At 52.2% G+C, this 25,879-nt stretch overlaps 2 protein-coding genes across 6 annotated transcripts in view; one reads left to right on the forward strand and one right to left on the reverse strand.

The window, feature by feature from the left end:
• Window positions 1-1,890: 1,890 nt before the first annotated feature.
• Rhoc (ras homolog family member C) lies at window positions 1,891-7,508 on the forward strand. The gene is made up of 5 exons (XM_045138744.1): window positions 1,891-1,959; window positions 5,173-5,336; window positions 5,819-5,939; window positions 6,141-6,271; window positions 6,967-7,508. Exons 2-5 carry the CDS (start codon window positions 5,181-5,183, stop codon window positions 7,138-7,140), a joined length of 582 nt encoding a protein of 193 aa, XP_044994679.1. The 5' UTR covers window positions 1,891-1,959; window positions 5,173-5,180; the 3' UTR covers window positions 7,141-7,508.
• Window positions 7,509-7,853: 345 nt separating this feature from the next.
• Mov10 (Mov10 RISC complex RNA helicase) overlaps window positions 7,854-25,879 on the reverse strand; it is a 28,543-nt gene continuing 10,517 nt past the window's right edge. For 4 of the 5 annotated variants that reach the window (XM_045138432.1, XM_045138436.1, XM_045138433.1 and 1 more), the window contains exons 3-21: window positions 19,639-19,842; window positions 19,228-19,463; window positions 18,799-19,057; window positions 17,284-17,418; window positions 15,694-15,862; window positions 14,263-14,417; window positions 13,837-14,013; window positions 13,572-13,719; window positions 13,028-13,186; window positions 12,693-12,796; window positions 12,415-12,512; window positions 12,109-12,325; window positions 10,446-10,563; window positions 10,047-10,238; window positions 9,862-9,936; window positions 8,809-8,934; window positions 8,639-8,727; window positions 8,308-8,429; window positions 7,854-8,233 (exon numbers count right to left, since the gene is read on the reverse strand). In XM_045138432.1, the coding sequence (XP_044994367.1) occupies window positions 8,157-8,233; window positions 8,308-8,429; window positions 8,639-8,727; window positions 8,809-8,934; window positions 9,862-9,936; window positions 10,047-10,238; window positions 10,446-10,563; window positions 12,109-12,325; window positions 12,415-12,512; window positions 12,693-12,796; window positions 13,028-13,186; window positions 13,572-13,719; window positions 13,837-14,013; window positions 14,263-14,417; window positions 15,694-15,862; window positions 17,284-17,418; window positions 18,799-19,057; window positions 19,228-19,463; window positions 19,639-19,842 (2,860 nt within the window). In that variant the 3' untranslated portion in view covers window positions 7,854-8,156. The remainder of the gene's footprint in view (window positions 8,234-8,307; window positions 8,430-8,638; window positions 8,728-8,808; window positions 8,935-9,861; window positions 9,937-10,046; window positions 10,239-10,445; window positions 10,564-12,108; window positions 12,326-12,414; window positions 12,513-12,692; window positions 12,797-13,027; window positions 13,187-13,571; window positions 13,720-13,836; window positions 14,014-14,262; window positions 14,418-15,693; window positions 15,863-17,283; window positions 17,419-18,798; window positions 19,058-19,227; window positions 19,464-19,638; window positions 19,843-25,879) is intronic. The other variant, XM_045138435.1, reaches the window with a different exon arrangement.

The following is a 25,879-nucleotide window of genomic DNA, read 5'->3' on the forward strand; positions in this document are numbered from 1 at the left end:
AGAGAGAGAGAGAGAATGGATGCACCAGGGCCTCTAGCCACTGCAGATGAACTCCAGATGCATGTGCATCTGGCTTACATGGGACCTGGAGAATCAAACCTGTATCCTTAGGCTTTGCAGGCATGTGCATTAACCACTAAGCCATCTCTCCAGCCCTTTTGTTTTGTTTCTTGAGGTAGGGTCTCACTCTAGCCGAGGATGACCTGGAACTCACTGTAATCTCGGGGTAGCCTCTTTCTGATCCTCCTACCTCTGCCTCCCAAGGTGTGTGTGTGTCATCACATCTGGTTTACTTTTTTATGTGGGGTCTGGAGATTTGAACTTAGGTACTCACACCGATGCTGCAAGCAATTCATCCGATTCATCCACTGAGCCACCTCCCAGTCCCTAGGCTGTAAGTTATTTAAAGCCAGAAATCTATCTTGGACGCATAGCTCTTAGTTCACTCACCCTCAATAAACATTTATTGAGTGAACTAAGCCTGAGGGCCAAACTTCTCTGCTTTGTTTTCATTTGCCAAATGTGTGGGCTGTCCTTCCTCCTGGCTGTGTGTGTGTGTGTGTGTGTGTGTGTGTGTGTGTGTGTGTGTGTGTGTTGAAACAGGGTCTCACACACTGTACCCCAAACTGGCCTTGAACTTGTAGCAATCTTTCTACTTGTCTCCTGAGTGCAGAGATTTACAGGCATGAGCCACCACACCTTCACAGTCCTTAAAGTTTGTATGACTTCAAATATGCATTTATCCGGCAAGTTCTTGTTGAAAGCCTATGATGCTATGCTGATTCCAGTGGAGACTGGCCAGCTGGAGAAGCCTGGGACACTTCACCGCTCTGAAGCCACACAAGCCTAATTGTAAATTCTTGCTGTCACAAATCACAAACATTTGCTAAGCCCCTTCTCAGAACTTTAGTTTCTTTCTTTCTTTCTTTTTTTTTTTCCGAGGTAGGGTCTTGCTGTAGCCCAGGCTGACCTGGAATTCACTATGTAGTCTCAGGGCAGCCTCGAACTCACGGTGATCCTCCTACCTCCGCCTCCCGAGTGCTGAGATTAAAGGCAGCTTTAGTTTCTTTATAGGCAAAAAAAAAAAAAAAAAAAAAAAAAAAACCCAAAGATCTGTGTATCTAAAGAACCCAACATAGGTAAACAAAATGTTCTTAGACTTCCTCCTACACTCAACACCTCAGAGATTTACAGGCAAGGAGATACATACGGTTAGGTAAATACCCTAGGAAACACACCAAGGTTCCTAATAGCAAAAAACAATATCACAAGAGTGCAAAACGAGTTCGCAGCTGGGTATCCGGAAGCCCTTCCAGGAGTGTGCTTAGAGCAGTACTTAGGGAAATTCCACGCGGAGGAAGGAAGGTCATGGTCGTGGGGCGGTGGTCCGGGGCCACAGGTCCTAAAAAGGCCTTCAGGGCAAGAGATGACGTCGGCCTGCTCTTAGCCGGGCACCGGGTCCGGCGGCCGAGGATGGGCAGCTCCTGCACTGCCCGCCCCCTCGGGCGGGCGCCGCCTTTGCCTAGTGCATCTCGGCGGGGGCGGGGGCGGGGCCGCCGCCGAGGGCAGCTTGGCCACCGGAGGGCAGCAGCGGCCCTTCCGGACCCCGCCCGAGGAGCGTCTCGACGTCCCCGACGCCCGCCGGTCCGCCCCCAAGGGCTGGAAAGCCGTGGGTCCTCGGGGGTCCGCCCGCCCTCCATCGCGCCGGGCGCCCACTTCTCCGCTGCCCGGGCATCCTTCCCGGCGGTGCGCGCCCAGCGCCCGCCCGCAGCGAGGGGGACCCGCGGCCGCGGAGGCTGAGCCCCGAGGCGGGCCGAGCCCTGGGCCGTCCCCGGCCGACCCTCCCCCAGTCCGCCCGCCCCGCCCCGCCCCGGCGCGGCGCTGGAGAGCGGGGCGGGGCCCTCGGGTCAGTCTCAGCCTCCGGCACCGGCCGCGCAGCTGGAGGCGGCGGAGCGGAAGGTACCCGGGGCCCGGGCTGGGGGCGGCGGGGGGACCTCGGCCCCGGCGGGGCACCTTCCCTTCCCCGCGCGCGCGGGAGCTCGGGCCGGGCTCCGCGCTCTGTCCCTTGGACGCCGCGTCCGCGCTGCGCGGGGGTCCAGCTCCTCTCCGGCCTGCAGTTAGGAGCTGCGGAGAGGTCCCACCGGGAACCCTCGCCTCTTGGGATCGCGACCCCACGGCTCTTCCCTTCCCATCCCCGCCCTGCTTCCCGGAACCTCCCCTGCCGGCCGGGAGCTCCCTTTGGATCCCCGAGAGAGCCCTGCCCAAGCCGCTCCAGCTCCCCGAAAGGAGGCGGCTCGACGTGGGTCTGAGTCCGGCTAGGGGTGGGAGTCCTCCCGGCCCCACACTGGGGTACGAGGTAGGGGCGAGGCTGCCACTCCCCAGCGGGGCTGGGCTTCACCTTACGCGGGTTTTGGAGCCAGTCTGGGATTAGGGACGTCCAGGAAGAAGCCCGCTTTTTCTTCTGAAAGTGTGTAGGAAGAAGAAGAAGCAAAAAGCAAAACTCATCTTTCTCATCTTTCCCCTTGCCCACATATCCAAAGCAGTTTTAAAAGTGTCGGGGGTGGAGTTATCGGGAGTTCCTCCCGCACCTTCAGAGTTGAAGAGCTATATAGCTGGATAGGTAGGATTCCTTGTCTAAATCTCGGGGGGAAGTGAGCAGACTGCAAGGGTCACCTGGGAAATCAAGGGAATGAGGAGCGGGCCAGTGTCTTGACTCGGGAAGGCCCCAGGAGTTCTACAGTCTGCTCCAAGCCCTGTGTGAGCTTTGGTTGTCCCTTCAGGTCAGTGGGGCACCAGCTCCTCTGGGGCTAACTCTCACAGGGAGCTGTTGTCCATGCCATCTTGGACTTGGGCCTAGTGTCCCCAGTCCCCAGCACTGGCCCAACCAGAGCCTGTCCTGACGTTCTGGCCTCCTCTTCTGATCACCTGCCCGTCACTTTGCTGTGAGAGCAGTGGTGTACTCAATGCTGGAGTGAGCATTGAGCCAGGTGGTGATTGTCCCGCCGACACTGGCCCTCCCGGTTGGGGTTAGCCCGACTTCCCACAGCTGTACTAGTTAAACTAATGGGAGCGGGTCGAGGAGTTGGATGAAATCCTGTCAGTTACCTGGGTAAAATTCTCAAGGATCCCGTTTTTGGAGGGGATCTGCTGGTAGGGTAAGTGCCTTCCCGTCTTCCCTGTCTTGGAGTGCCAGGGAAGAGTATGGCTGTGTACTCTCAACTCCTATAAATTCTCTGTGACTCATGCATGTCCTCTCCCTTCGCATCCTGGCTTGGTGATTGTGTTTGGGGAGGGGAAGGAAGGGCCACCCAGGATCCCACTGTTGAAAAGAGCCAGCCTGGGCCTGGAGTATTCTGCTTCCCAAAAGGCAGGCTCAGGCTAGAGTGTGGGGTGGGGGTGGTGGTGGGTGCTGGAGTAGAGGAGTTCAGCCCAGGCAGACAGGATGTGGGGCTGACTGAAAGGAAGAGCCAGGTTTGGGGCCGAGATCGGGTTACTGTCCCCTTCTTGACTGCTCTCTGCCTGGTTGGTCTGGGACTGGTCCTCATTTGTCTGTTTTGGGGCTCCTCCCAGCCCAGGCTTAGCTCCCTCCCTGTTCGTTTCTGCTTCGGAGCCCAGGCTGCTAGCTTCCTTCCAGGCTGTAGGCCTGGGAACCCCAGCCACCTGGAGGCCAGCTCCTCTCTGCAGGAGAGGAGGAAGTCTGGAAAGCCACAGAGGTGTGATGAGCTGCTGCTGGCTCTTGTTGGAGACCGGGACACATGCAAACCCTAGGAAACTGACTCCACGTCCTGAGTCACCAGGGAGGGGTGGGCGGGGCGGAAGAGTGAGCTGGACCGAGGGAGGAAGGGGCTGCTGCAGAGATCGGGTGGAGGTGATTTCCCCGGGTGGATTTTGCTCACTTGCTGTAGTGGATGCGTAGCTCCCCACAGTGTGGTCATTGTCCCCTGCTGCAGGCTGAGTGACCCAGTGTTGCTGCCAGGCCTAAGAGGAAGGGGTGGGGGAGTGGGGACCAAGGCAAGCTGCCCGACCGTGAGCTGAGGGCACTGCCAAGACTGAGCCTCCTTTGTGTAGCTTCAGGCTTTGGGGAAGGGGTGGAGAGGGGGTGGCGGGAGAAGCCAGCCAGCTGCCACCACTGTCCCGTTGCTGGGTATCACTGCTTATGATCCCCTGAGCATCTCTGGAGTGCCATGTCGAAGATAGACTGGATTACACAACCTGGCTTTGTGTGGTATCCCTGCTGGTCATGTATTAACAACTCCGAACACAGCTCGGAACCTCACTGAGCCTCAGTTCTCTACTTTTGTCGAAATGGGAAAGCCATTAGGGACAGAGATAGTTTTGCCAAAATGGTCACCATAATTGGGGAATCCAGGGGCTGAGTATTCCTTACCTTATCTTCCTATCATCAGTAACTGAACTCTTCTTTGTGACCAGGCAAACACAACTTTTGCTGAAGGACAATCTAGATTTCACTTTAGTGAACTTTAAAAGTATCAAAAACCCGAAGTCAGGCATGCCTTTAATCTCAGCACTCAGGAGGCAGAGGTAGGATTGCCATGAGTTCGAGGCCACCCTGAGACTACATAGTTAATTCCAGGTCAGCCTAGACCAGAGTGAGACCCTACCTCGAAAGATCAAAAATAAATAAAGGTATCAAAAGACCTGGTAACAGAGGTCTGGGAAGATTGCTCAGTGGTTAAAGATGCTTGCTTGGAAAGCTTGCTAGCTGGGGTTCATTTCCCTAGCTACCCATGTAAAGTCAGATGGGCATTTGCTTGTAGCAGCAAGAATAACAAATGAAGTCTGACTTAAAACTGATAAGGTTAAAAGAAAAACAGATAAAAACTAGTTTGGGAAGCACCCTAGCACCTTTTGAGGTGTGGTATCTCTTGAGTGAGATTCAAACCCATATTTTGGGGCTCCCGAGTGGCATCTTCCTCCTCCCATTGCTCTATTATAACTTGGAAAAACCTGGCCCTGACTAGAGACATGGTATTTCAAGGGGTTTTTTTGCCTGCAGGAATGGTTCTTGGCAAGACACTTCAGCAAGCCCCCTTTCCTCTCTTCCCTTATTTTCCCTGTTGCCTTGGGTCTGGAAAGGTTTGGAAGGACCCTAGAAGTGGTTTTTGGACTTACTAGTTTTCCCCTGAACCCCCACTGCTTCTTGCTTGCCAGTCCCAGCCATGGCTACAATCCGAAAGAAGTTGGTGATCGTGGGTGATGGTGCCTGTGGCAAGACCTGCCTCCTTATTGTCTTCAGCAAGGATCAGTTCCCAGAGGTCTACGTCCCTACCGTCTTTGAGAACTATATTGCGGACATTGAGGTGGACGGCAAGCAGGTGAAGGCCACAAATCTCTTCCTAGCCTGCCTGGGAACCCTGCCCCTGGTTCTGTAGGACCCTAACCAGTCCTTTCTTCCCACCCTGCACATCTTGGTTTCATTTTCTTTGCTGGGACCAGCAAAAATTAGAATGTGAAAATGAGCCTTAGAAAATCTGGATGTGCTCTGGTTCTACCACATACTGGCTCTGGAATCTGAGCCCAGTCCCTTTAGTTAGGGCTTTACATGAATGAGCGAAGTGAGGGCAAGACCCTCCCCAAAGGGTTGTGAGAATTAAATAACACGGTGCTCACAATGGCAGTCACACTGACAAAGATGAACACGTCTTGGACTTCAGACTTACTGAGTTCACTTTGTGACCGGTCAGCATAGTGCCTGTTACATTGCAGGTGCTCAGTAGATACATGTTCAAGCTTAAGGGACCAGAGGCTTTAGGGAGGGCTGCAGTCTCAGATCAGCTACTCATGAACTCTGTGTCAGGTGGAGCTGGCTCTATGGGACACAGCCGGACAAGAGGACTATGACCGCCTGCGGCCCCTCTCCTACCCGGACACGGATGTCATCCTCATGTGCTTTTCCATTGACAGCCCTGACAGTCTGGGTAAGGGCTTTGGAGCAGGGACCAGCCACCTCCAGATACTTGGGGAGACATGCTGCGAACACATAAGCCCTGTGGGTCTCTTGTTATAGAAACGTTAGGAGGTGCATACTGGGAAGGGTTTGTGGTATAAAAGGGGCTGTCCTGCTGAATATAGCCTCTGGCATTACTAAGTGTGTTTGGGGGGGGGGCATGTCTGTGCAGAAAACATTCCTGAGAAATGGACCCCAGAGGTGAAGCACTTCTGCCCCAACGTGCCCATCATCTTGGTGGGGAATAAGAAGGACCTGAGGCAAGATGATCATACCCGGAGAGAGCTGGCCAAGATGAAGCAGGTGGGTGGATTCAGCAGCCTCTGGGGAGGGTTGCCCGCGGGGATGGAAGGCTGCTGATGACCCCACCTTAGACTATAATGTCTGCCTCCTACTCCCGTACTTGCACCTCAGCAGGAACTAGAAGGGAACTTTGTATCTAGTGACGTATCAAGAGAAGTGTGACCTGTCCAAGGGCATTTGGCCTTTTTACTTATTACCGCTTACTGGCTGACATGTCTTTGGGGATGCAGAGACTTGATGAAAGCACCCCTCTGAGGGAGGCTCAGGGCACCAGAGGCTGGTTACATAGCTCTCTAGCTGAAGGACTACTGTATTAGAGGAAGCTGTGAAGGTAAGCTGTTTTGGGAGGATAATTATGGCAAGAAATTTAACTGGGGACGGATTGAGCTCTACACGATGGCAAAAGTATTCCTTCAGTAGCTATAGACAGAGGGAAGAGAATGGAAGGTCCAGAAGAAGTGGATTAACTCCCTCAGATAAATAGGTACCATAGGGTATAGGCCTTGGCAGGAGGAATACACTTGAGATTTCTGCATCTTACTAAGACTTGAGGTAACTGGAGTTTTACGTCCCTGGTCTGGAAAATGATAGCTGGGGCCTGGCTCGTATATGAGGCCAGACTGCAGGATCCTTATTCTAGTTACGTTCTTAGGGCAAAAGGTGCCCCCCAGTGACCTGTATCTTTGTCTTCTCAGGAGCCTGTTCGATCCGAGGAAGGTCGGGACATGGCAAACCGAATCAGTGCCTTTGGCTACCTTGAGTGTTCAGCCAAGACCAAGGAAGGGGTGCGGGAGGTATTTGAAATGGCCACCCGGGCTGGCCTCCAGGTCCGCAAAAATAAGCGCCGGAGGGGCTGCCCCATTCTCTGAGGCCTCCACGGCTGGGCCCCTTCTCCTTTGTCTTTCATCACAGGGGTACAAATTCCCCACCCTGTAGGACTCCAGGCTGAAGGCTCCCTTTTCAGTTCCCTCCTGCCCCAAGTGGAGGTGACGGGACCTCCCTCCTGTGGGAACTACTGGCACCCCAGTCTTCCCGAGCAGGACCCTCTCCTCCTGCTGCCTTGTTCCAGAGGTGGGGCCCTTGCTCCCTATGGCCTTCCGCATGTCACACACCAGCACTTTATACACTTTGGCTCACGAGTTTAGGGTAGGGACTAGGGTTTCTGTTTTGGGTTGTGGCCTGCTCACTGGCTGTGCTTGGGGGAGGGGGGTTAATAAAGGTCAAAGGTTCCAACGTGTGTGGCAGCTTCCTGTCTTTCCTGGTCCACCTTGGCTGCCTGCCGAGCCCCATCCCGCTCTTCTCTTCCAAGCTGGGCCCCTGTCTGCAAAGGCGGGAGGGGGCAGGGTGGAGTCTGGAGTAAAAGATGAGGTCATGCCTGGCTACAGGCCTCGGGAGGGCGAGGGGAGTGGTCTACAGCGGGGGCTAAACTTAGAAGCCTGTGGGTGGCTTCCAAGTCTATTGGGTTTCCTCCCCTCCACGTGGGAGCTATAAAGGGGCGTGGTCAAAGGGAGAATTAACCACCTCCTCCAGGGTCAGTTTAGGGGCGCACGAAGCTCGACCAGGCTGAGGAGACACAAGAGGCTTTTGCATAGAACAGTGTTTTTTTTTTTAAGACTTTCTTTAGTGCTTGCGTAGCATGTTTGATGCTCTGGGTTCAATCCCTAAGTACTGCAGAAGGAGGAGGGAACAAAGCTTTTCTTCCTCTCCCTTCCCCCAATTCTTAGCAGCTTGGGTCGGTTTCCCTAGCAGGGGAAGGGGTAGAGGATGGCTTGAGCTGTAAACTTCACCAGCCTTCCTGACTCTTGCAGGGGCGGCTGGGCTGAGTTCTGGGGCAGGGCGGGCAGCGATAAGGCTTAGCTGGTGTGAGAAGGTAGGCGGCGGTGCTTCAGAGCTCATTCCTCCATTCCTGCTCCACTTGCAGCGACAGGCGCTCTCCGTCCTCCCCATCCTGCCGGTGGGGCCCTGGGGAGAGAGGGAGTATGCAGTGTTTCCTTAGTCTTCCTCACCCACCAGCCCCCAGCCCAGCCCAGCCATACCTGAGGTAGAGGGGCTGAGTTTGCTTAGACCTTGGAGTAAATTCTGTCCCTGCTGCAGGTCCAGTTTGTCAGGAAAGGGGCATCCAGTGTAGCCCCCGTTTTCTCTGCAGAACTCCAGGAATCTGTGAGGTACCGGGATGTTGGCATGGGGAGCTGGCTGTGCAGGACAGGCTCAGCCCTCCCGTAGCTCGTTTTCCATTCAGTGAGGGTGTTGGGAGAGCATTAACAGATCTGCCTACTAATGAAGCAGTAAGTGCGTGCTTAATAAAGACACCGGCCCTAGACTGGGGTTTGGAGCCACCAAGAGGGAGCATGGGGTGGGAATGCTCACGCTTTCCAGTCGGGGTCATGGCTCAGGAGGAGGGGGTTGCCCACTACAACGAGCAAAGCCTTGGCCCGGGTCACAGCCACGTTGAACCTCTGGAAGGAAGAAGTGGTAGAGTCATGGATGGGAAGGGACCTGAGGGGGAATTCGTTCCTGCCATCCACAAGCCTTCCCACCTTGGGGTTCTTAAGGAAACCGAGGTTAAAGTCCAGATCCAACTGTACAAAGCTCTGGCTGCTTCGCACGGTGGAGATGATGATGACACTGCGTTCTTGCCCTTGGAATTCCTCCACAGAGCCCACCTGGGATGGAAGACAAGACCTGAGACCAGGGGAACCAAGCTGCCCCAGGGAGCTTGGGCTGCAAGGAGGGTACAAATAAGTCATTGGAACTGGCCATCAGTGGGGTGAGGGCCAGGCCAGGCCAGGAGGCATACTGTGGAAATGAACTGAAACCCGACCGATGGGGCGGGGCGGGGCTGGGAGAGTGTGCAAAGCAAAGGCATTCGGGAAGAACTCGGGGACTGCGCGGGGCTTCTGGAACTTCCCTGGAGACAGTCCCCAAGCACTTGCTGTGCTGTCTACATACAACCCTGGGCCAGAACCAGGTCTCCAGGTCAGACTTTCAGTCATAAGCAGTCAAGTCTGGCTGCCTGTCAAAATCACCTGAGGAGCTGTAAAAAGAAAACACTGATGCCCTGGCTCTGCCCCCAGAGAGCTGGGTGGGGCCCTGGCACTGGCTGTATTAAAAGCTCTTCAGGTGACTTTTAGCTGCATCAGGGTCACGAGGGCACCGCCTCGGGGAAGCTACTGAGGGAGGGGGCGGGGTGGCGATATCACATGACTGCCGGGTGAGGTGTGGAGTTTGGACTTCACCCTCAGGGCAGGGGCCGCAAATCGGCCCGGCGTCAAGAGGAGCTGGAGGGAAGGCTTGGCGGTTAAGGAAACAGGTTCTATTCTCCAGGACCCACGTTAGCCAGATGCACAAGGGGGCGCACACATCTGGAGTTCGTTTGTAGTGGCTGGGGGCCCAGGCACACCCATTCTCTCTCCCCCTTTGTCAAATAAACTAATAATAATACTAAATTTTTTTTAAAAAGAATGGCATCAAGAATGGGTGCTTGTTAAACACGCAGGCCTCCTGGGGACAGCGCACTTCCATCTCAAGGCACGAGGTCTCTGGTGTGGAGAAATGAGTGGCACGTGAAAGGCAGGGAGCAGAACTGTCACCTTCAAGTCCTTGATGTCATCCAGTCCCCGCAGCTCCCGGTCAAGTTTGGTGATGCAGTGCCGGATTTTCTCCACCTGGAGCGGGGAGAAGGTGCCTTTCTCGCATGCCATCACTCCCAGGCGAGGAGGTCCCCGAGGCAGGTTAGAAGCAGCAAGTCCGCCCTTCTGGGAGCCGAAGGCCTGACCTGCTTCCGGTACGGGGAGATGACCCCCACACTTCGGGGGCTCAGGCGAGCTTTGCCCTTCTTGGAGGAAGGGGCCAGGAGCAGTTTCAGGTAGGAAGTCACTGTGGCAGCCTCTTCAGGGTTGAAGAAGGATGGGCTATTGCCCTCACGCTCATCTTTGCCCATGACGCCATGAAAGATGATGGGAAAGCCCTGGGCGTGGGGTGAGGGTGAAGCCCTCAGTTGAATGTCCCTGCCCCCCCCCATCCAGTCCCCAAACCCTTTCAGGTACTCAGGGATTCCAGCCCATGGTGATAAAGTGCGAGTCCCACAGTGTCTGCTCAGAGCCACTCACTGCCCCGCCTTCCCAGGAGGGGCCCATCCCAGGGGAGACGCGAGCTCCGCCCAGCCCGGCCTCACCTGCCGGGGCAGCCCCTCCCAGCGGCAGAAGCGCTCTCGATCCACCCGGTCAGCGCAGGCCTGCAACTCCCCGTCGTAGTACAGCTGGTTAGGAATGTTCAGGATGGTGGGATGAGACCTAGGAGGTAGGAGGAGGAAGAGCAAGACCGAAGGCCGCCCCAACTAGCCTCCTGCCCTGCACAGGACACGTTCATCTCCTGTCTAATCCCAGCGCTGCAAACCACAGGAAGCTTAACCAAACGTGGTGAGCCAAATGTGGCTCCACAAAGCACCCAAGCTAGGCTTTCACTGACCAAATGACTTTTAAAAACCCAGAAATTGCCGGGCGTGGTGGTTGCATGCCTTTAATCCCAGCACTCGGAAGGCAGAGAGATAGGAGGATCGCTGTGAGTTCGAGGCTACCCTGAGACTACATAGTGCATTTCATCCAGGTCAGCCTGAGCTAGAGTGAAACCCTACCAAGGGAAACAGAAAACAAAAACAAAAACCCTAGAAATTAGGCCCCACTCTCGAGTTTTATAATGCAAAGATAGCACAAAAAAACAACAAAAAAACAAATTATCATCTATCCTTTTCCTGTATTTTAATTAACTTATTTTCGAGAGGGAGAGAATGAGGCCCAGAAAGAATGGGCACACCAGGGTCTCTAGCCATTGCAAATAACTCCAGACAAATTCGTCACCTTGCGCAGCTGGCTTTTATGTGTAATGGGGAATTGAACCCAGGTCCTTAGGCTTCACAGGCAAGCACCTTAACTGCTAAGCCATCTCTCCAGCCCTTTTCCTGTTTTTCTTCTTTTTTTCTTTCATTCCTTTTGTTATTGTTGTTTTCTTATGGTTTCTCAAGGTAGGGTTTCACTCATCCCAGATTGACCTGGAATTCACTGTGTACCTCAAGGTGGCCTCCAACTCACAGTGATCCTCCTACCTCTGCCTCCAGAGTGCTGGGATTAAAGGCATGCACCATCATGCCTGGCCTGGCCTTTTCTTCCAGGCTGGCCTCAAACTCACAATCCTGTCTCAACTTCCTGAACGTTGGTATTATAAGCGTGTGCCACCACAGCACAGCTTACATTCACTAGACTGTCACTGACAGTGTAGAACTCGGCTATGCATTGGTGATGTCTGAACTCATTTACTAAAAGAAGCATGTATAATGGATGGGGTGAGGTGCATCCATACTATTGGCTACTTAGGAGGCTGAGGCAGGAGGATCACTTGAGCCTAGGAATTAAGACCAATTTGAGCAATACATACAGACCCTGACTCAAAGAGAGGAGTTAGGCTGAACATGGACATCAATGGTACAGCACTTGCCCAAGATATGCAAGGTCCTGGGCTCAATACTTAGCACCATCCCCAAAAATAAAAACAAGCATATAGGCCACAGCTGTATATAACTTATGACACAATGGTTTTACTGAAAACCTGCATTCTTGTTTTTCCTCATTTCTCTTTGGATTGCCTAGAAACTTAGACCCAACCCAGATACATCTTGGTGACTGAACACCTCCAATATTCAGATAAGTCACTGGTCCAGGATGAAACCACTTGCTAAGTCACACAGATGAGTAGCTGTGATGAGGCTAGAAAGGAGGCCTCCTCTGCCAGTTTATGGACAGCATGAAGGCAAGGGGCAGCAAGGGAGGCAGGGGCAGGGATACCTGTAGTTTCGAAGCAGTTTGGTAATGAACTGGGGGTCGTAGCCGTCAGGGCCCTTCTTGTACAGGGTGTTATAGGTGAGCAGTCTTTCCAGCAGAGAGTACCCCAGTCCGTACTTCTGCGCCAGTGGTGAACGCAGCACGGGCCCCAGCTGCCGAGGGTCTCCTGCCAGCACCAGCTGCCCTCCTGGACTGCCTGTGTCCTTGACTTCCAGCAGACCTATGATGCAGAAGAGGCACAGGGAGAAAGGTGGGATTTCCCTGACTCTTGCAGGGTGGCGCAGCCGTGGCCCATGCTGAGCCTCTCACCTGCTATGGCCACCAGACTCTCAGGCTCCATGCAATGACCAGCCTCATCGATAAAGATGTGAGTGAAGTGATCGATGGGAAACTGAGCAGACACCAACCTAGGTGGCATCAAACCAGGAAGAGGTTACTCCCAGACACCCAACTACCAAACCTAAATACACACCCAAGTTGGCCCCTCATTTCACCGCACCCACAGGACCCTTCTCTCCCATGCCTCTCGCCCTGTACCCCTTTACTTACACTAACAACTAAGACCCGCACCCTCACACAATCCCCACCTGCTGGCAGTGATGAGGGTAGTAATTAAGACCCGGTATCCCTGTAGTTGCTTCTTGGAGGGAAACACATACTCCCCCTTCTTAGCATCCCAGTTACAGCAGGTCTGTGGACAACAAAGGGACAAGAGAAATCAGCCTGGCTTTACCATATCTGACCCTCACTTTGGCTGTGGGCCACCCATTCTGACTTAGCTGCCTCCTTCACTTTACAGACAAGGAAACAAGTCCTGAGAGAAGTCCTGACCAACCTGACATCACACAGCAAGTCTCTGGGTCTGCTCTGAGGGCCTCCAAGGCATCCATTATCCCTTGGCTCTCTGTGCTTTCCTATGTACCTTAATGTCCTCGGGTACCAAGCGGATGTCCCTGCTGGGAGCCAGGAGGCGGTAGATGGAGCTGGGCAGGTGGACTCGGAGCCGCTGACAGAGGAGGTCTGCTCCGGAATTGGATGGGGCGCAGGCCAGGATGTGGGCTTTGGGCAAGTGCTTCACCACCTGAGATGCAGAAGAGCACAGTGCTGGGAGCACTTTCTGAGACTGGTGCCTCAGGTTGGGGCATTTGCTTCCCACAGCTGAGGGAGGTCCTGACATAAAAGGCAAGTTCTCATTCCCAGCCCCCTGCTAGGCTCAGTAATACTTTAATGCTAGATAACCTGAGGTTCACATACATGCTTGGGATAACTGAAACATGAATGGTGACTCCACACGTGATTCAGTGCCCACCCTGCACAACAGTGCTAATGACCCTAACTCCCCACCTCCTCTTTTGATGGCTGCTCAGGTGTGGAACTTTCAGAAGCTGGAAGGAATCAGAATTGTGGGCACTTGCAAGGGGCTAGGGGATTCAGAACACAGGTCCTGGGATTGTGTTCAGCCTCACCTGCTTAATGGCCTCCACTAATGTGACAGTCTTGCCAGTACCTGGAGGCCCAAAGATGATGTAGGGGGCTGGCCGGGTGGTTCCCAGAACAATGTGCCTCATGGCCTGCAGCTGCTCTGGGTTTGACTCTAGACTCCGATCATACAGCCTAGTAGAGGGGCCAGGAACATGAACTTGAGGTCATCCAGCATCCCAGAGGCCTCTGGGACTGCTCCATTCCCAGTACCCATACCCCAAGTACCCCAAAGCCCTGCCCCAGTCTCACTTGAGCTTCACATCTGAGGGCAGCAGCGGGGCCCCACGGGAGGCCACAGGGAAAAGCATGGGCCACAGCAACCAGCGCCCCGTCAACTCCAGGGCCCTGTGCTGGACTCGAAGGGGCTGGCGGTTGAAGGTGAAGTTCACCTTGAAGGTCAGCCCATCCACAAAGCGGTTCAGGAGGCTTTGGGCGGGGAAGAGAAGAAAAGCTCTAGTCAGATGTGGTGGACAGTGAAAAGCCAGGACACAACCTCACATGACTCTACCCCTTCCTCCCAAGACTTTCAAACAAAGATCTGTGGAAGAGGAAGTTGCTGGGGTGGCCTATCCTATAGAAATACCTTCTGCCCTGACTCAGGGTCCAAGTCACCTCAGGAAGCAACATCTCCTATCCCGTGACCTTAGAGGAGCCTGAAGGCTTTCCCCAACGCACCTCGGGGAAAAGCTCAGCTTGACCCGGTCTAATTCCACCTTGTGCACAAAGCCCTTGTATGTAATGGGGTCCTCCTGGTGGATCTCAGACGACAAACGGGCATACAGATGGTCACCCCGTAGCACTGAGGGGCGGCTCTCAGCCACGCCAGGGACCTAGAGGGTAAGAAAATAAGCAAGTTTTTCTTATCTATTAGATGACCATTGGAGAGTCTCATCCCAGGTTCTCTAAACCTGAGGGATAAAAACTGAGGCTCTGGTCTCCTAACCCAAGCTGCACATATCTACATTAGAGCTGTATCATCCCCTATTTCCTCTTCTACAAGACCAAGGCAAGGGAAGGAGGAAGGACCCCAGTCTTCCTAGAATGTTCAGGAATCCAGAACCTCCAGGCAGGATTTTAAGACATGGCAGCCAACATCCCAGTCCAGCTAGTTGCCCTGTCATCCAGCTAGCTCAGTTCCTACTCTGCCTTTAACACCTTGTTGCAAACTTATTTCCTGCACTAATCCTTTACTTAATCCTCCTTTCATTCCCACCTGTATTTATGTGCAGAAATCCATCGTCATGGGCAGTTCTAGACTTGTGTGCCCACCTTCAAAACATGAGCATTGGAAAGGGTTCCAGAATTATCCCATAAGTTATTCATAAAACATAGAGAAAACAAGAGTTTCACCCAAAGAACATCACCAAGCTAGTGGAGGCAAACTCCAGACTAAGACTCCCACATAAACCCAGCACAGCAACACATGTCTGCGATCCCTGCACTAATGTGATGGTGAAGCCCTGGTTGCCAACTGGACAAGATTGAGAATCACCATGGAAACAACTCTTTTGGCCTGTCAGGGATTTTTTTTTTTTTTTTTTTGGATTAGATTAATTGAGGTGGGCTGGGTTCCTGGACTATATTCTGCTCTGCTCACAGTGGCCTCAGTGTGACCTGCTGCCTTTTTGGAATCTGAAACTGGACACTGAAATAAACTTCTTCTCACCTGATTTTTGTTGGGGATTTTGTTTGAGCAACGACAAGGTAACCGGCATGACCACATGGTGAATGTAAAGGTAGCTTGATCCATGTGAGACCCTGCTTCCGCCTTTTTAGGAGCAGGATGCCCAGCCCCGCTCTGGTCCTGGCCTTGTTGTGCTTTGGGACAGGAACCAGGTCATCCTTTTCCTAGGAGTGCCCTGTCCTGTCAGCACCTGTGGCGCTTCTCCCACAGGAGATGTTAAAACTATTTTATTTATTTGAGAGAAAGAGGCAGATAGAGGACGGGCGTGCCAGGGCCCCCAGCCACTGCAAATGAACTCCAGAAGCATGCGGCACCTCATGCGTCTGGCTTATGCGGGTACTGGGGAATGGAACCTGGGTCCTCAGGCTGCCCAGGCAAGTACCTTAACCACTAAGCCACCACGCCTGCTCCCCGCCCCTGACCTCCAGTGTGAGCAGCCCGGGGTTCTGGTCCACGGGTTCCCACGTCATGGGCACCGACTCCAGGTCGTAGTGACGGATGTCGCGCTCCATTTGCAGCTCCTCCAGGTGCAGCAGCAGCCGCAGCTTTGCCTCATAGTTCTTGGACTTCAGGGTCGTCTCCAGCTGGGCCCTGGCAGGGGTGGAAGAGGACGGGTCAGGCAACCCTCACCCGTCTGAAGCTCTGGAAGTAAGAGAGCCTCAGGCAGTAAGGAAGACTAGAAGGGAGGAGGCAGACGAGGGGTCAGGAGCTGAAGCAGAGCCAGGTGGAGAGAGAGAGTCCTGGCTCTGCCCTTCCCACCGCCCCTGCCCCCCGCCTCAGACCTCAGATGTTTGTTGTGAGGATTTTGTGGCCAGGGCACTTCCCCATAGCACTGCTTCCGTGGTACCTCTTACCCAGCTCCCATGTCATTCTCCCTCCGAGGGCCAGGCCTGCCTTCTTCAAAAAGCACCAACTCATATCATACCCTGCTTTATTTTTAGTTTTACTTTAGTGTCCGTCTCCGTAGACTCATTATTAGGTGACATTCAAAGATAAAACGTTTTTAGGGCTGGAGGGATGGCTTAGCAGTCAAGGCATTTGTCTGCAAAGCCAAAGGACCCAGGTTTGATTCCCCAGGACCCATGTTAATCAGATGCAAAAGGAGCACATACATCTGGAATTCGTTTGCAGTGGCTGGAGGCCCTGAGGTGCCCACTCTCTCTCTCTCTCTCCCCCTACCTCTTTCTCTGTCAAGTAAGTAAATATATAAAAATTTAAAAAATAAAATATATTTTTTAAAAGATAAATTTTTTTTAAAGGAAACTGAAGTCTTGGGGTCAGGAACATACCTCAGTAGGTCAAGTGTTTGCCTTGCAAGTAGGAGGACCTGAATTCAATCCCCAGTACCCACATAAAAATGCTGCATGTGTTGACCATGTTGTAATCTCAAAATTGAAGAGAGGATCCCTGGGGCTCATTGGCCAGCCACTATAGTCTAATTGTCAAGCTCCAGGCCACTGAGAGACCCTGCCTCAGAAACAGGTGGGCAGTGTTCTTGAAGATAACACCCAAGGTTGTCTATTGACTTCCATACAAAGTGCACACATGTGCTGCCTCACACATATGAACATACACATGCAAAATCTTTATAAAAAAGAAACAATAGGGCTGGGGAAATGGCTTAGCAGTTAAGGCATTTGCCTGCAAAGCCTAAGGACACAGGTTCAATTCCCCAGGACCCATGTAAGCCAGATGCACAAGGAGGTGCATGTGTCTGGAGTTTGCTTGCAGTGGCTGGAGGCCCTGGTGTGCCCATTCTCTCTTTCTCTATCGGCCTCTTTGTCCCTCTCTCTTAAATAAATAAATAAAATATAACAAAAGAAAAGAAAAGAAATAATAGGTGCTTGCTATCCTTCACGAGAATGGACCAAGTGCTCACTTGACTGATTCACCTTGAACAGAGCTTGGCACACAGCCTGCTCTGGGAGGGGATGAATGAACAGAGCCCTGAGGACAGGCTGGAGAGAAGCCAGCACTCAGGAAGGGTACAGGCCCGGAGCGTTGACACTTACTTGATCTCAGCAACCTCCTTTGGGGCAGTGAAGACACTTGTTCCCTGAAGAAGGATGGGGAGCAGTTGCCTGAGGCGAGGAGGTGGGTAGTAGGTCCCCAAGGCCATGCTCAGCTCCAGGTCATAGCCCTTAGCACTGTGGGAGCAGGGGAAGAAAAGCTGTCACTGGCATAGAAACCCGCATCTCCAAAGAGTCTGGGAATGGCCAGCTGCAGGTCCTTCTATAATGACTGCTGGGTCCGTGTGGCCCAGCACATGGGAGGCAGAGGTAAGAGGAGGATCACTACGAGTTCGAGGCCAGCCTGAGACTACATAGTGAATTCCAAGTCAGCCTGGGCTAGAGCAAGACCCTATCTCAAAAAACAGAGACTTCTGAAGGGCAGTTAGTACCTGCTTTGATGCAGAGCTCCTTAGCTCATGTTGCTGCTCTGATTAAGGTTGGCCATTTTTGCAAAATCCAATACTTGGAATGTTTAAAACATATACAGGGCTGGAGAGATGGCTTAGTGGTTATAGCACTTGCCTGTGAAGCCTAAGGACCCAGGTTTGATGCCCCAGTACCGACATAAGCCAGATACACATGTGATGCATGCTTCTGAAGTCTGTTTGCAGTGCCTAGAAGCCCTGGCACATCCCTTTAATCGTAGCACTCGGGAGGCAGAGGTAGGAGGATTGCCATGTTTGAGACCAGCCTGGGACTACACAGTGGATCTCAGGTCAACCTGAGCTAGAGCAAGACCCTACCTTGAAAAAAGAGAGAGAGGGAAGGGAGGAGGATACTTAATAGGTTGATATTGTATATATGTAATTACATTGATTGTAATGGGGAGGTAATATGATGGAGAATGGAATTTCAAATGGGAAAGTGTGGGGGTGGGGAGGGAGGGAATTACCATGGGATATATTTTGTAATCTTGGAAAATGTTAATAAAAATTTAAAAAAAAAAAAAAAGAGAGAGAGAGAGAGAGAAGCCGGGCGTGGTGGCGCACGCCTTTAATCCCAGCACTTGGGAGGCATAGGTAGGAGGATTGCTGAGAGTTCGAGGCCACCCTGAGACTCCATAGTGAATTCCAGGTCAGCCTGGGCTAGAGTGAGACCCTACCTCGAAGAACCAAAAAAAGAGAGAGAAAGGCCTAGATGGTATTGGCTCCATGGTAGAACATATACTTGGCATATATGAAACCTTGGGTCCAATCCTCAGCACATTTACCACAAAAAAGAAAAAGAAGAAGAAAGGGAAGGAAGAGAAAGGAGGAACAGGAAATGGGGAAAAGGAAGACAAGAGAAGTCTACCACAGGCTGCTGGTCTCCACAGAGAAACACTTGAAATGTTTTCACGTCGTCCCCAGCTCTGTCACTCTCCTGCAGCTCGCTTTCTATGCAGGAAGGGCTCTGAGACCCAGAGGAGGGAGGAGCCCACAGTTCAGAAAGAAGGCTCTGGCTTCCAGCTCAGGACTTCCTGTCATGTTCAGGACATGCCTAGCCTGGACGGGGCTGGAGGGAGGCTAGCATTACCGATCAGGCCTCTCTCCTTCCTCTATCCGGTTGGTCACTACAGGGTTTCTCGTGATTCGGGTGCGCTTGAAGGGAGTCGTGGGCTTCAGTTGTGCAGCCAACGGGCTGTGTGCGATGGCAGCCAAGAAGCGGGCAATGTAGAAAGTTCTAGCTCCTTCTGATCCGGACTCCTCTGGTCCCAGCAGCTCCCAGAGCACAGTGGCCGGGAAGTAGCCCACAAAGCTGGTCTTACAGTGGACATGGAGCTCATAGGTTTCACCTGGAGGAAGGAGGCTGAGTGAGTGGGGGTAAGGTTGAGACACTGCCATAGACACCCCCATCCCATGGTAAGAGCCCACTGGACAGTGACACCCTCCTCTCCAAAGCCCCACGTCGGCCTGGGACAAGCCCATGAACACCAGAACTGCTTCCCTTCAGAAAGCCACTCACCGGGGCCCAGTGAGCAGGGCAGGTCCTGGTCACCATAGTAGAAGGCAAACTGATGTGTCAGGCAGAGAGGGAAGAGGTGAGTGAGGGTAACAGGTTTGGGTCCTCCGTTCCGAAGCCTCAGGGTCAGCACCTCCTTGCGGTTCAAATCCAGGTGTATGAGGAGCTGTCCATCTCGGGCTTCGTGGGTCCCCTGGACCTCCACGTCCACCCCATGCTTCCCATGAAGATACTCAGCCCTGGGGAAGATGGGAGTCAAGGGAGGGGTGGAGCGGGAGAGACCTCCTAGACTATAGGTTGCAAAACTCCTGTTTCCTTAGCCAGACAGCCCCCTTTCCCCATGGCCTGCCTTCTCTTTCTTTCCTTTCTTCCCTCTTTCCCTCCCCCCACCCACCCTCTCCAAAGTGCACCCACCTGTCACAGAAGATCCTGGCGAGCAGCGACCTGTGGTGTTTGCTGATGTTCGACCCCAGCTTCACGCGCCTGCTTTCCGGGAGCTGTGCGTCCGTCCAGCGGTCGAGTCGGAAGAACCTGACCCGAGTTTTGGTGACGAAGGCCAGATTTGCAATCTTCATCCCGTACAGCATGGAGGAGAAGCCAGGGGCAGGTTTCCCAAAGCTGCCAGAAGCAGAGGAGACTGGGAAGTGAGGGGAAGCAGGGAGGCTGCGGGCAGGGCGCTGGGGAAGGCCTGGGGGCTACCTGCGAGGTGACACCAGCCCCGCTGCGGACAGGACGGGGGGGACAGAGACGTGGCCTGGGACAGCAGGACTGTCAGGGCGCTGGGGCTCCCCAAGGCAAATTAATTGGTTTCAACAGCAGGTTGGGGGACTGTGTACTTCTCACTGAGAAGAAAAGGCCAATTACGGCCACAGGCTGAGAAGACTACGGGAAGACAGAGAGAAAGAAACTAATTTTTTTTTTTTAGGGGGAGGGACAGTTTGGGACAAAAAAATAAGTCTTTAAGATACAGCCCAGTAGAAAGAGCTCAGGCCAAGGGGATGCTGGATAAGATGACTGAGAGGCGTGCACAGGACCCAGGCTGCGGGGAGGACTGAGAAAGGGGAGCAGAGAGCAGAGGGTGGATGTCCAGAGTGTGGGCAAGGTGGCGGACCAGACAGCAGTTTCCACCGGAAGTCAAAGGGTGCAGGTGGAGTGGAACCCAAGCAGGAAGGGAAAGGATCCTTCTCCCGAGATCAAAGAGCCTGGCTTTGTGCCTAGAGAGGTGAAGACAGGAAAACTGGTCAGCAGGACAGTAAGCTCAACCTTCAGCTCCTGGAGCTCAGTGTCGTCCGCGCGGTGGGAGAGAGGGAGGCCCGGGAAGTGCCAGGCACTGCACTAGAGGCTGGGGGCTCCAAAACCCAAGACCCAGGCCCTTCGTCAAGGAGCGCTGGGGGAAACCCATTCATTCCAATGTGGTGACTGGGCACAGGCACTGAGCCTTCCCCACACGGCTCACTGGAGGTCGAGCGGGCACTATACAGGCAAGAGGGGGCTCAAGGTGAGCAAAGATCAAGGGCAATGGACTGGACGACACCCCTCCACCTGTACTACATCAGCTGCGTTACTTCCCCGCCCTGCCTTCCTCCACTATGGAACTGGCCTGGGGGGAGGAGCTCAGCAGTTGAGGGCTTGCCTAGTATTTGAGGCCCAGGATTCAATTCCCTAGCACCACAAAAACAAATAAATGCACCGGGGATAGCCAAGACCAGCCTTAATGGGCTGCTATGCGGCTTACACGAGACGCTGCCATTGCAACCACCTACTCTGCCCGGTGCTTGGCACATGGGAGACCTCAGTAAGGGTGAGCAATGATCAGTATCACACACAGGTGGGTCACACTACGGTGGAAAGTGCAAGGCAGGGAATGGCAGGAGGTGGCAGAGAGGGGCAGGGACATTCACAGTTTTGTATACAAGGCCAAAAAGAAAATCTAGACTTGACCCTCACCATCAGCCTGGCACCCAGGAGCCCAAGGATGCTCTCACACTTGACATGTGTAGTGAACACATTTGAGATCACAGTGTTCATAGGGAGTGCTGGGTATTCCAGCATTATTTTCTATTCCTGTGGTGATCTTTATAACTCCCAGGGCTAAATAAGCGTTGTCACTCACAAGGGCACAAGAGACAATTGTTTGTGGTTAGGAACATTTTCCCGGTGCCTCCTGCCCACAACTCTGCCCCTCTCCTTCATCCCAAGCAAGGGACAGCAGTGTCATTTAGAAAATTTTGAATTGGCCATGATTTCTTTTTACAAGATAGTAAGTAATTTGAAAGTATAGTGGAAGACACTCAGTGCACATTCGCTACGAAGATTAGTATCTGTGTTAGCAGGGAGAGGAGGAGGAGGACAAGTCGAGGCAGTAGCAGTAGTAGTGACCACTTACTTTCAGCCCACGCCAGAGGCTACCCTGTGGTTACAGAGCCACTGCAGCTGGTGGGCTTTAAGCGGGGGAGTGGCAAGATCATACTTGCATTTCATGTCACTCTGGCATCAGGATTGGAGGATGAATATGCTGGAGGCAAGACTGTAGGCAGGGAGACCAGTTAGAAGAAAGCCGTTGCAAATGTCTGGTTAAAAGACAGATATCCAAGGCCTGAATGAGGCAGTGACAGAAACAGAAGAGGGGCCAGATCTGATCATATTGAGAACGTAAATTAGCAGAATCGGTGACTCATAGGAGGGAGAATGGAGGCCAGGAAGGGGGAGGTGCCCAGGATGTCCATATCAAAGGCTCAGCTCCTGGCACTGTGGAGCCGGTGGACAGGAAAAGATGGTAGACCAGCAGGCGGACAGCCACCCATCTCGTCCACATTGCACTGACTGGGTTTGGAGATTCCTGTGGTTCAAAGGCAGCTCTGGCTCTGAGTCAACTCAGGCCAAAGTCAAGGTCAAAGTCCAATAACATCAGAGAATTCCCTGGTGGTAGTTCTAGCCATGGAAGTGTTTGGGACCTCCCCAGGGAATGTAGTAGTTTGAGAGCAGCTGTGGTCAGGACAGCCCAGGGAGAAAAGGAAAATAAGAACCCCTCAGAGGAAAGAAATCACAAGAGGTCTCAAAATCACGTGTAAGGATCAAAGGCTGCTGAGGGGTCTGGGGTAAAGGGACTGAAAGCAGGAGGTAGCTTCTTCAGTCACTAAACCCCGTGGCTTGGGGCACAAACTCTGGTGCCTGTAAAAGCCGGGTTCCGCCGGCGCCCGCAGCCCTCTCCCACAGTTGCGCAGGGCTCTTTCTGAGAGTCACCAGTATAAGAATGACTCCACATCCCTCCTAAGCCTCCCATGAGAAAACAGCATAGCTTCCTTCAAAACTGACTTCAGGCTCCCAGCTCAATGCTAGGAGGAAAGAGGGCTCGTGGGATGGTACAAAGTGGGCAGCGCACACCTTGCCACAGGGGGAAGTGCTGCTTGAATGGCAGACAATGTGGTCTGGATAGCTAAATCACCTGACTTTTAGGAGAAGGCAAAAGTCCAGCTGGTGAAGTGGCTTACGCTGTGAGGCCAGCTGGAGACAGAATGAGTTCCAGCTCAGTATGAGCTAGAGCGAGACCCTACACCAAAAAAAAAAAAAAAAAAAAAAAAAAAAAAAAAAAAAAAAAGAGGGAGAGAAGGCAAAAATCCAAATTGTATTTTGGAAAACAGGCTATAGCTTAGTGGTCCAGGGCCTACCTAGCATGTGTAAGGCTCCTGGATTCAATTCCTAGTACCATAAAGTAAAATAGGGCTGGAGAGATGGCTTAACAGTTAATGTGCTTGCCTGGGAAGCCTAAGGACCTAGGTTTGATTTCCCTGTATCCACATAAGCCAGATGCACACGGTGGCATATGCATCTGGAGTTTGTTTGCAGTGGCTGGAGGCCCTGGCACACCCATTCTTTCTCTCTTTCTCTATCTCCTTCTCTTTCAAATAAATAAATAAATAAATAAAAGAATGTTTTTTAAAGTGACATTTAGTATCAACAAACATTTTTGGGCTATGTGATAGCTCAGTGCAATGCCTAACCCAGGTTTGATTCCCCGGTGCCCACATGAAGCCAGATGCACAAAGTGGTGCATGTGTCTGGAGTTCATTTGCAGTGGCTAGAGGCCCTGGCACACCCATTCTCTTTCTCTCTCTTAAATAAATAAAAATAGCATAAAAAGAAGTGAACTCTCTCACTGACTGATACATTCATAACCTCATGGTGAACAGCATAAACCCCCGTGAGGAGGCCCCTCAGAGGAACGGGGTTGGGGAAGTGGGTGTAAGAGAACAGCATGAGGGGAATGGGACCAAGTCATGATTTGTTCATACAGTAAAGTTCATAATTAACAAAAATGAATTAAGCCGGATGTGGCGGCGCACATCTTTAATCCCAGCACTCGGGAGGCAGAGGTAGGAGGATCGCCATGAGATTGAGGCCATCCTGAGACTCCAAAGTTAATTCCAGGTCAGCCCAGACCAGAATGAGACCCTACCTCGAAAAACCAAAAAAAAAGGGGGGGGGGACTTAATTAAAAATAAATGAATTGAACTCTCACATTGCTAGTAGAAAGGTAAAAGTATGGCACCCTCTTCAGAAAATAATATGGCAGCATCTACCTACAAGCAATGAAAATGCAGGCATCCTAAAGCTGGACACAGGGCTTGGGCTGGTAGCTCCAGCTACTCTGGAGGCTGAGGCAGGAAGGTTACTCAAGCCCAAGCCCAAGGTTAGCCTGGGCCACAGAAAAAAACCCACACATAATAGTAATAAAATAATAGTGGCATTCCATTAAAAGCTAAACTACATAAGGAGCTGGGGACACAGCTCAGTGGCTACAGCACTTGCCATGCAGGTGTGAAGACCGTGGTTCGGATCCCTAGCATCCATGTACATGCCGGACGGGCAGAGCAGCCCGCCCTTATTCCAGCGCTTGGGAGGTGGAGATGGGGCACCCAGGGCAGCCTGGCTAGCTAGACTAGTGAACTTGATGAGCTCTGGGTTCAGTGAGAGGCTCTGCCTCAGCCTAAATAAAGTGGAGAGCAACTGCATATGCATGCACACAAGTGCACCCACAGACAAGTGCACCCACAGACGTGTGCACCCACACAATACCACACACACGTAACAAATATAAAAGCAGCCAAACATGGTGGTGCACACCTTTAATTCCAGCACTCAGGAGGCAGAAGTAGGAGGACCACTGTGAGTTTGAGGCTAGCCTGGGACTACAGAGTGAGTTCTGGGTCAGCCTGGGCTATCTTGAAACCTATCTTGAAAAAACCAAAAATAAATAAATTTAAATATATAACAGTAACAAAATACAAGTATTCTTTAAAGCCCAAGAATCAAATAGATGAAAAGTTAATTAAAATTTTTAAAGGAGCTCGGGAGATGGCTAAGTGGTTAAAAGCATTTGCTTGCAAACCCTGCTGGCCTGGGGTTTAATAATCCAGCCACCCAAGTAAAGGCAGAGGTAGGAGGATCTCTGTGAGTTTGAGGCCACCCTGGGACTACCGAGTTAATTCCTGGTCAGCCTGAGCCAGAGTGAGACCCTATCTCAACAAACAAACAAACAAACAAACAAACAAACAAAAAAAGCAAGCATCCAGCATTCTGTTGCAGTGAAAAGAGACTCTGGTGTGCCCCACAAAACCCAGGAAGCAGGCTGAGGAGATGATTCAGTGGCTTGAGGAGCTCAAGTGCAAAGTCAGCCAGTTCAATTCCCCAGCACCCATGTAAAGCTGGATGCAAGAAACAAAATGGCACATTCATCTGATGTTCATTTGCAGTGGCGAGAGACCCTGGTGTGTCTACACACAACACATACATATATAAATGAAAGTTTTAAAACCCAGGAATCCCATTCCTGGAGATCTATTTCATGGAAAGGAAAGTAACAACATGTAAGGATATAAGCTCAAGGTTGATTACTGCAAACCTGCAAGAAGGCAGTTACAACATCTTCACCATTGCGGCGGGGACGGCTCAGGGGCTAAAGGCACCTGCTTACACTATCTTCACAACTGAAAATAAATGCCCACGAATATAAGGATAGTGAACTAAATTGCAAATGCTCATTACTACAAAATATTATACAATCACTAAAAAGAATGTGTCCTAGGGACTGAGAAGATGGGTCAGCAATTAAGTTGCCAGCGAAGGTTTAATTCCCAAGCCACCCACATAAGAACCAGCCAGGCAGAGTGGCTCATGCCTTTAATCCCAGCGTTAGGGAGCTGTGGTAGGAGGATCTTCATGACTTTGATGCCAGCCTGGGCTTCAGTGAGACCCTGCCTTGTTCCCAGTATTAACAAGACAACGAGAGCACTAACACCTGTTGGTTGGTTGGTTGGATTTACATAGGAGAAAGCTTCTTATAAAACTAAATTTATACCTAACCTATGACCAAACAACTCTAGGTCTACCTCTAGGAGAAATGAAAATATATGTCCTCTTGGGAGGTGGAGGCAGGAATTTAAGGCCAGCCTGGGCTACATGAGACCGTGTCTCAAAAAACTGAAAAAATGGGCTAGAGAGAAGGCTCACTGGTTAAAGTACTTGCTTGCAAAGACTAACAATCAGTGTTTGATTCCCTAGTATCCACATAAAGCCAGATGCACAAACTGATGCATGCATCTGGAGTTCGTTTGGAGTGGCCAGAGGCCCTGGTAAGCCCATACTATCTCTTTCT

Source organism: Jaculus jaculus, chromosome 19 (genome assembly GCF_020740685.1).
Source record: "Jaculus jaculus isolate mJacJac1 chromosome 19, mJacJac1.mat.Y.cur, whole genome shotgun sequence".
Taxonomy (NCBI): Eukaryota; Metazoa; Chordata; class Mammalia; order Rodentia; family Dipodidae; genus Jaculus; species Jaculus jaculus.

What these genes read in the sequence shown, in the direction of transcription:
- Rhoc (XM_045138744.1), top strand. Translation starts at nt 5,181, where the DNA reads ATGGCTACAATCCGAAAGAAGTTGGTGATCGTGGGTGATGGTGCCTGT. An exon ending in TGACAGCCCTGACAGTCTGG is followed by an intron (nt 5,940 to 6,140) that starts GTAAGGGCTTTG and finishes ATGTCTGTGCAG; the next exon opens with AAAACATTCCTGAGAAATGG. An exon ending in AGCTGGCCAAGATGAAGCAG is followed by an intron (nt 6,272 to 6,966) that starts GTGGGTGGATTC and finishes TTGTCTTCTCAG; the next exon opens with GAGCCTGTTCGATCCGAGGA.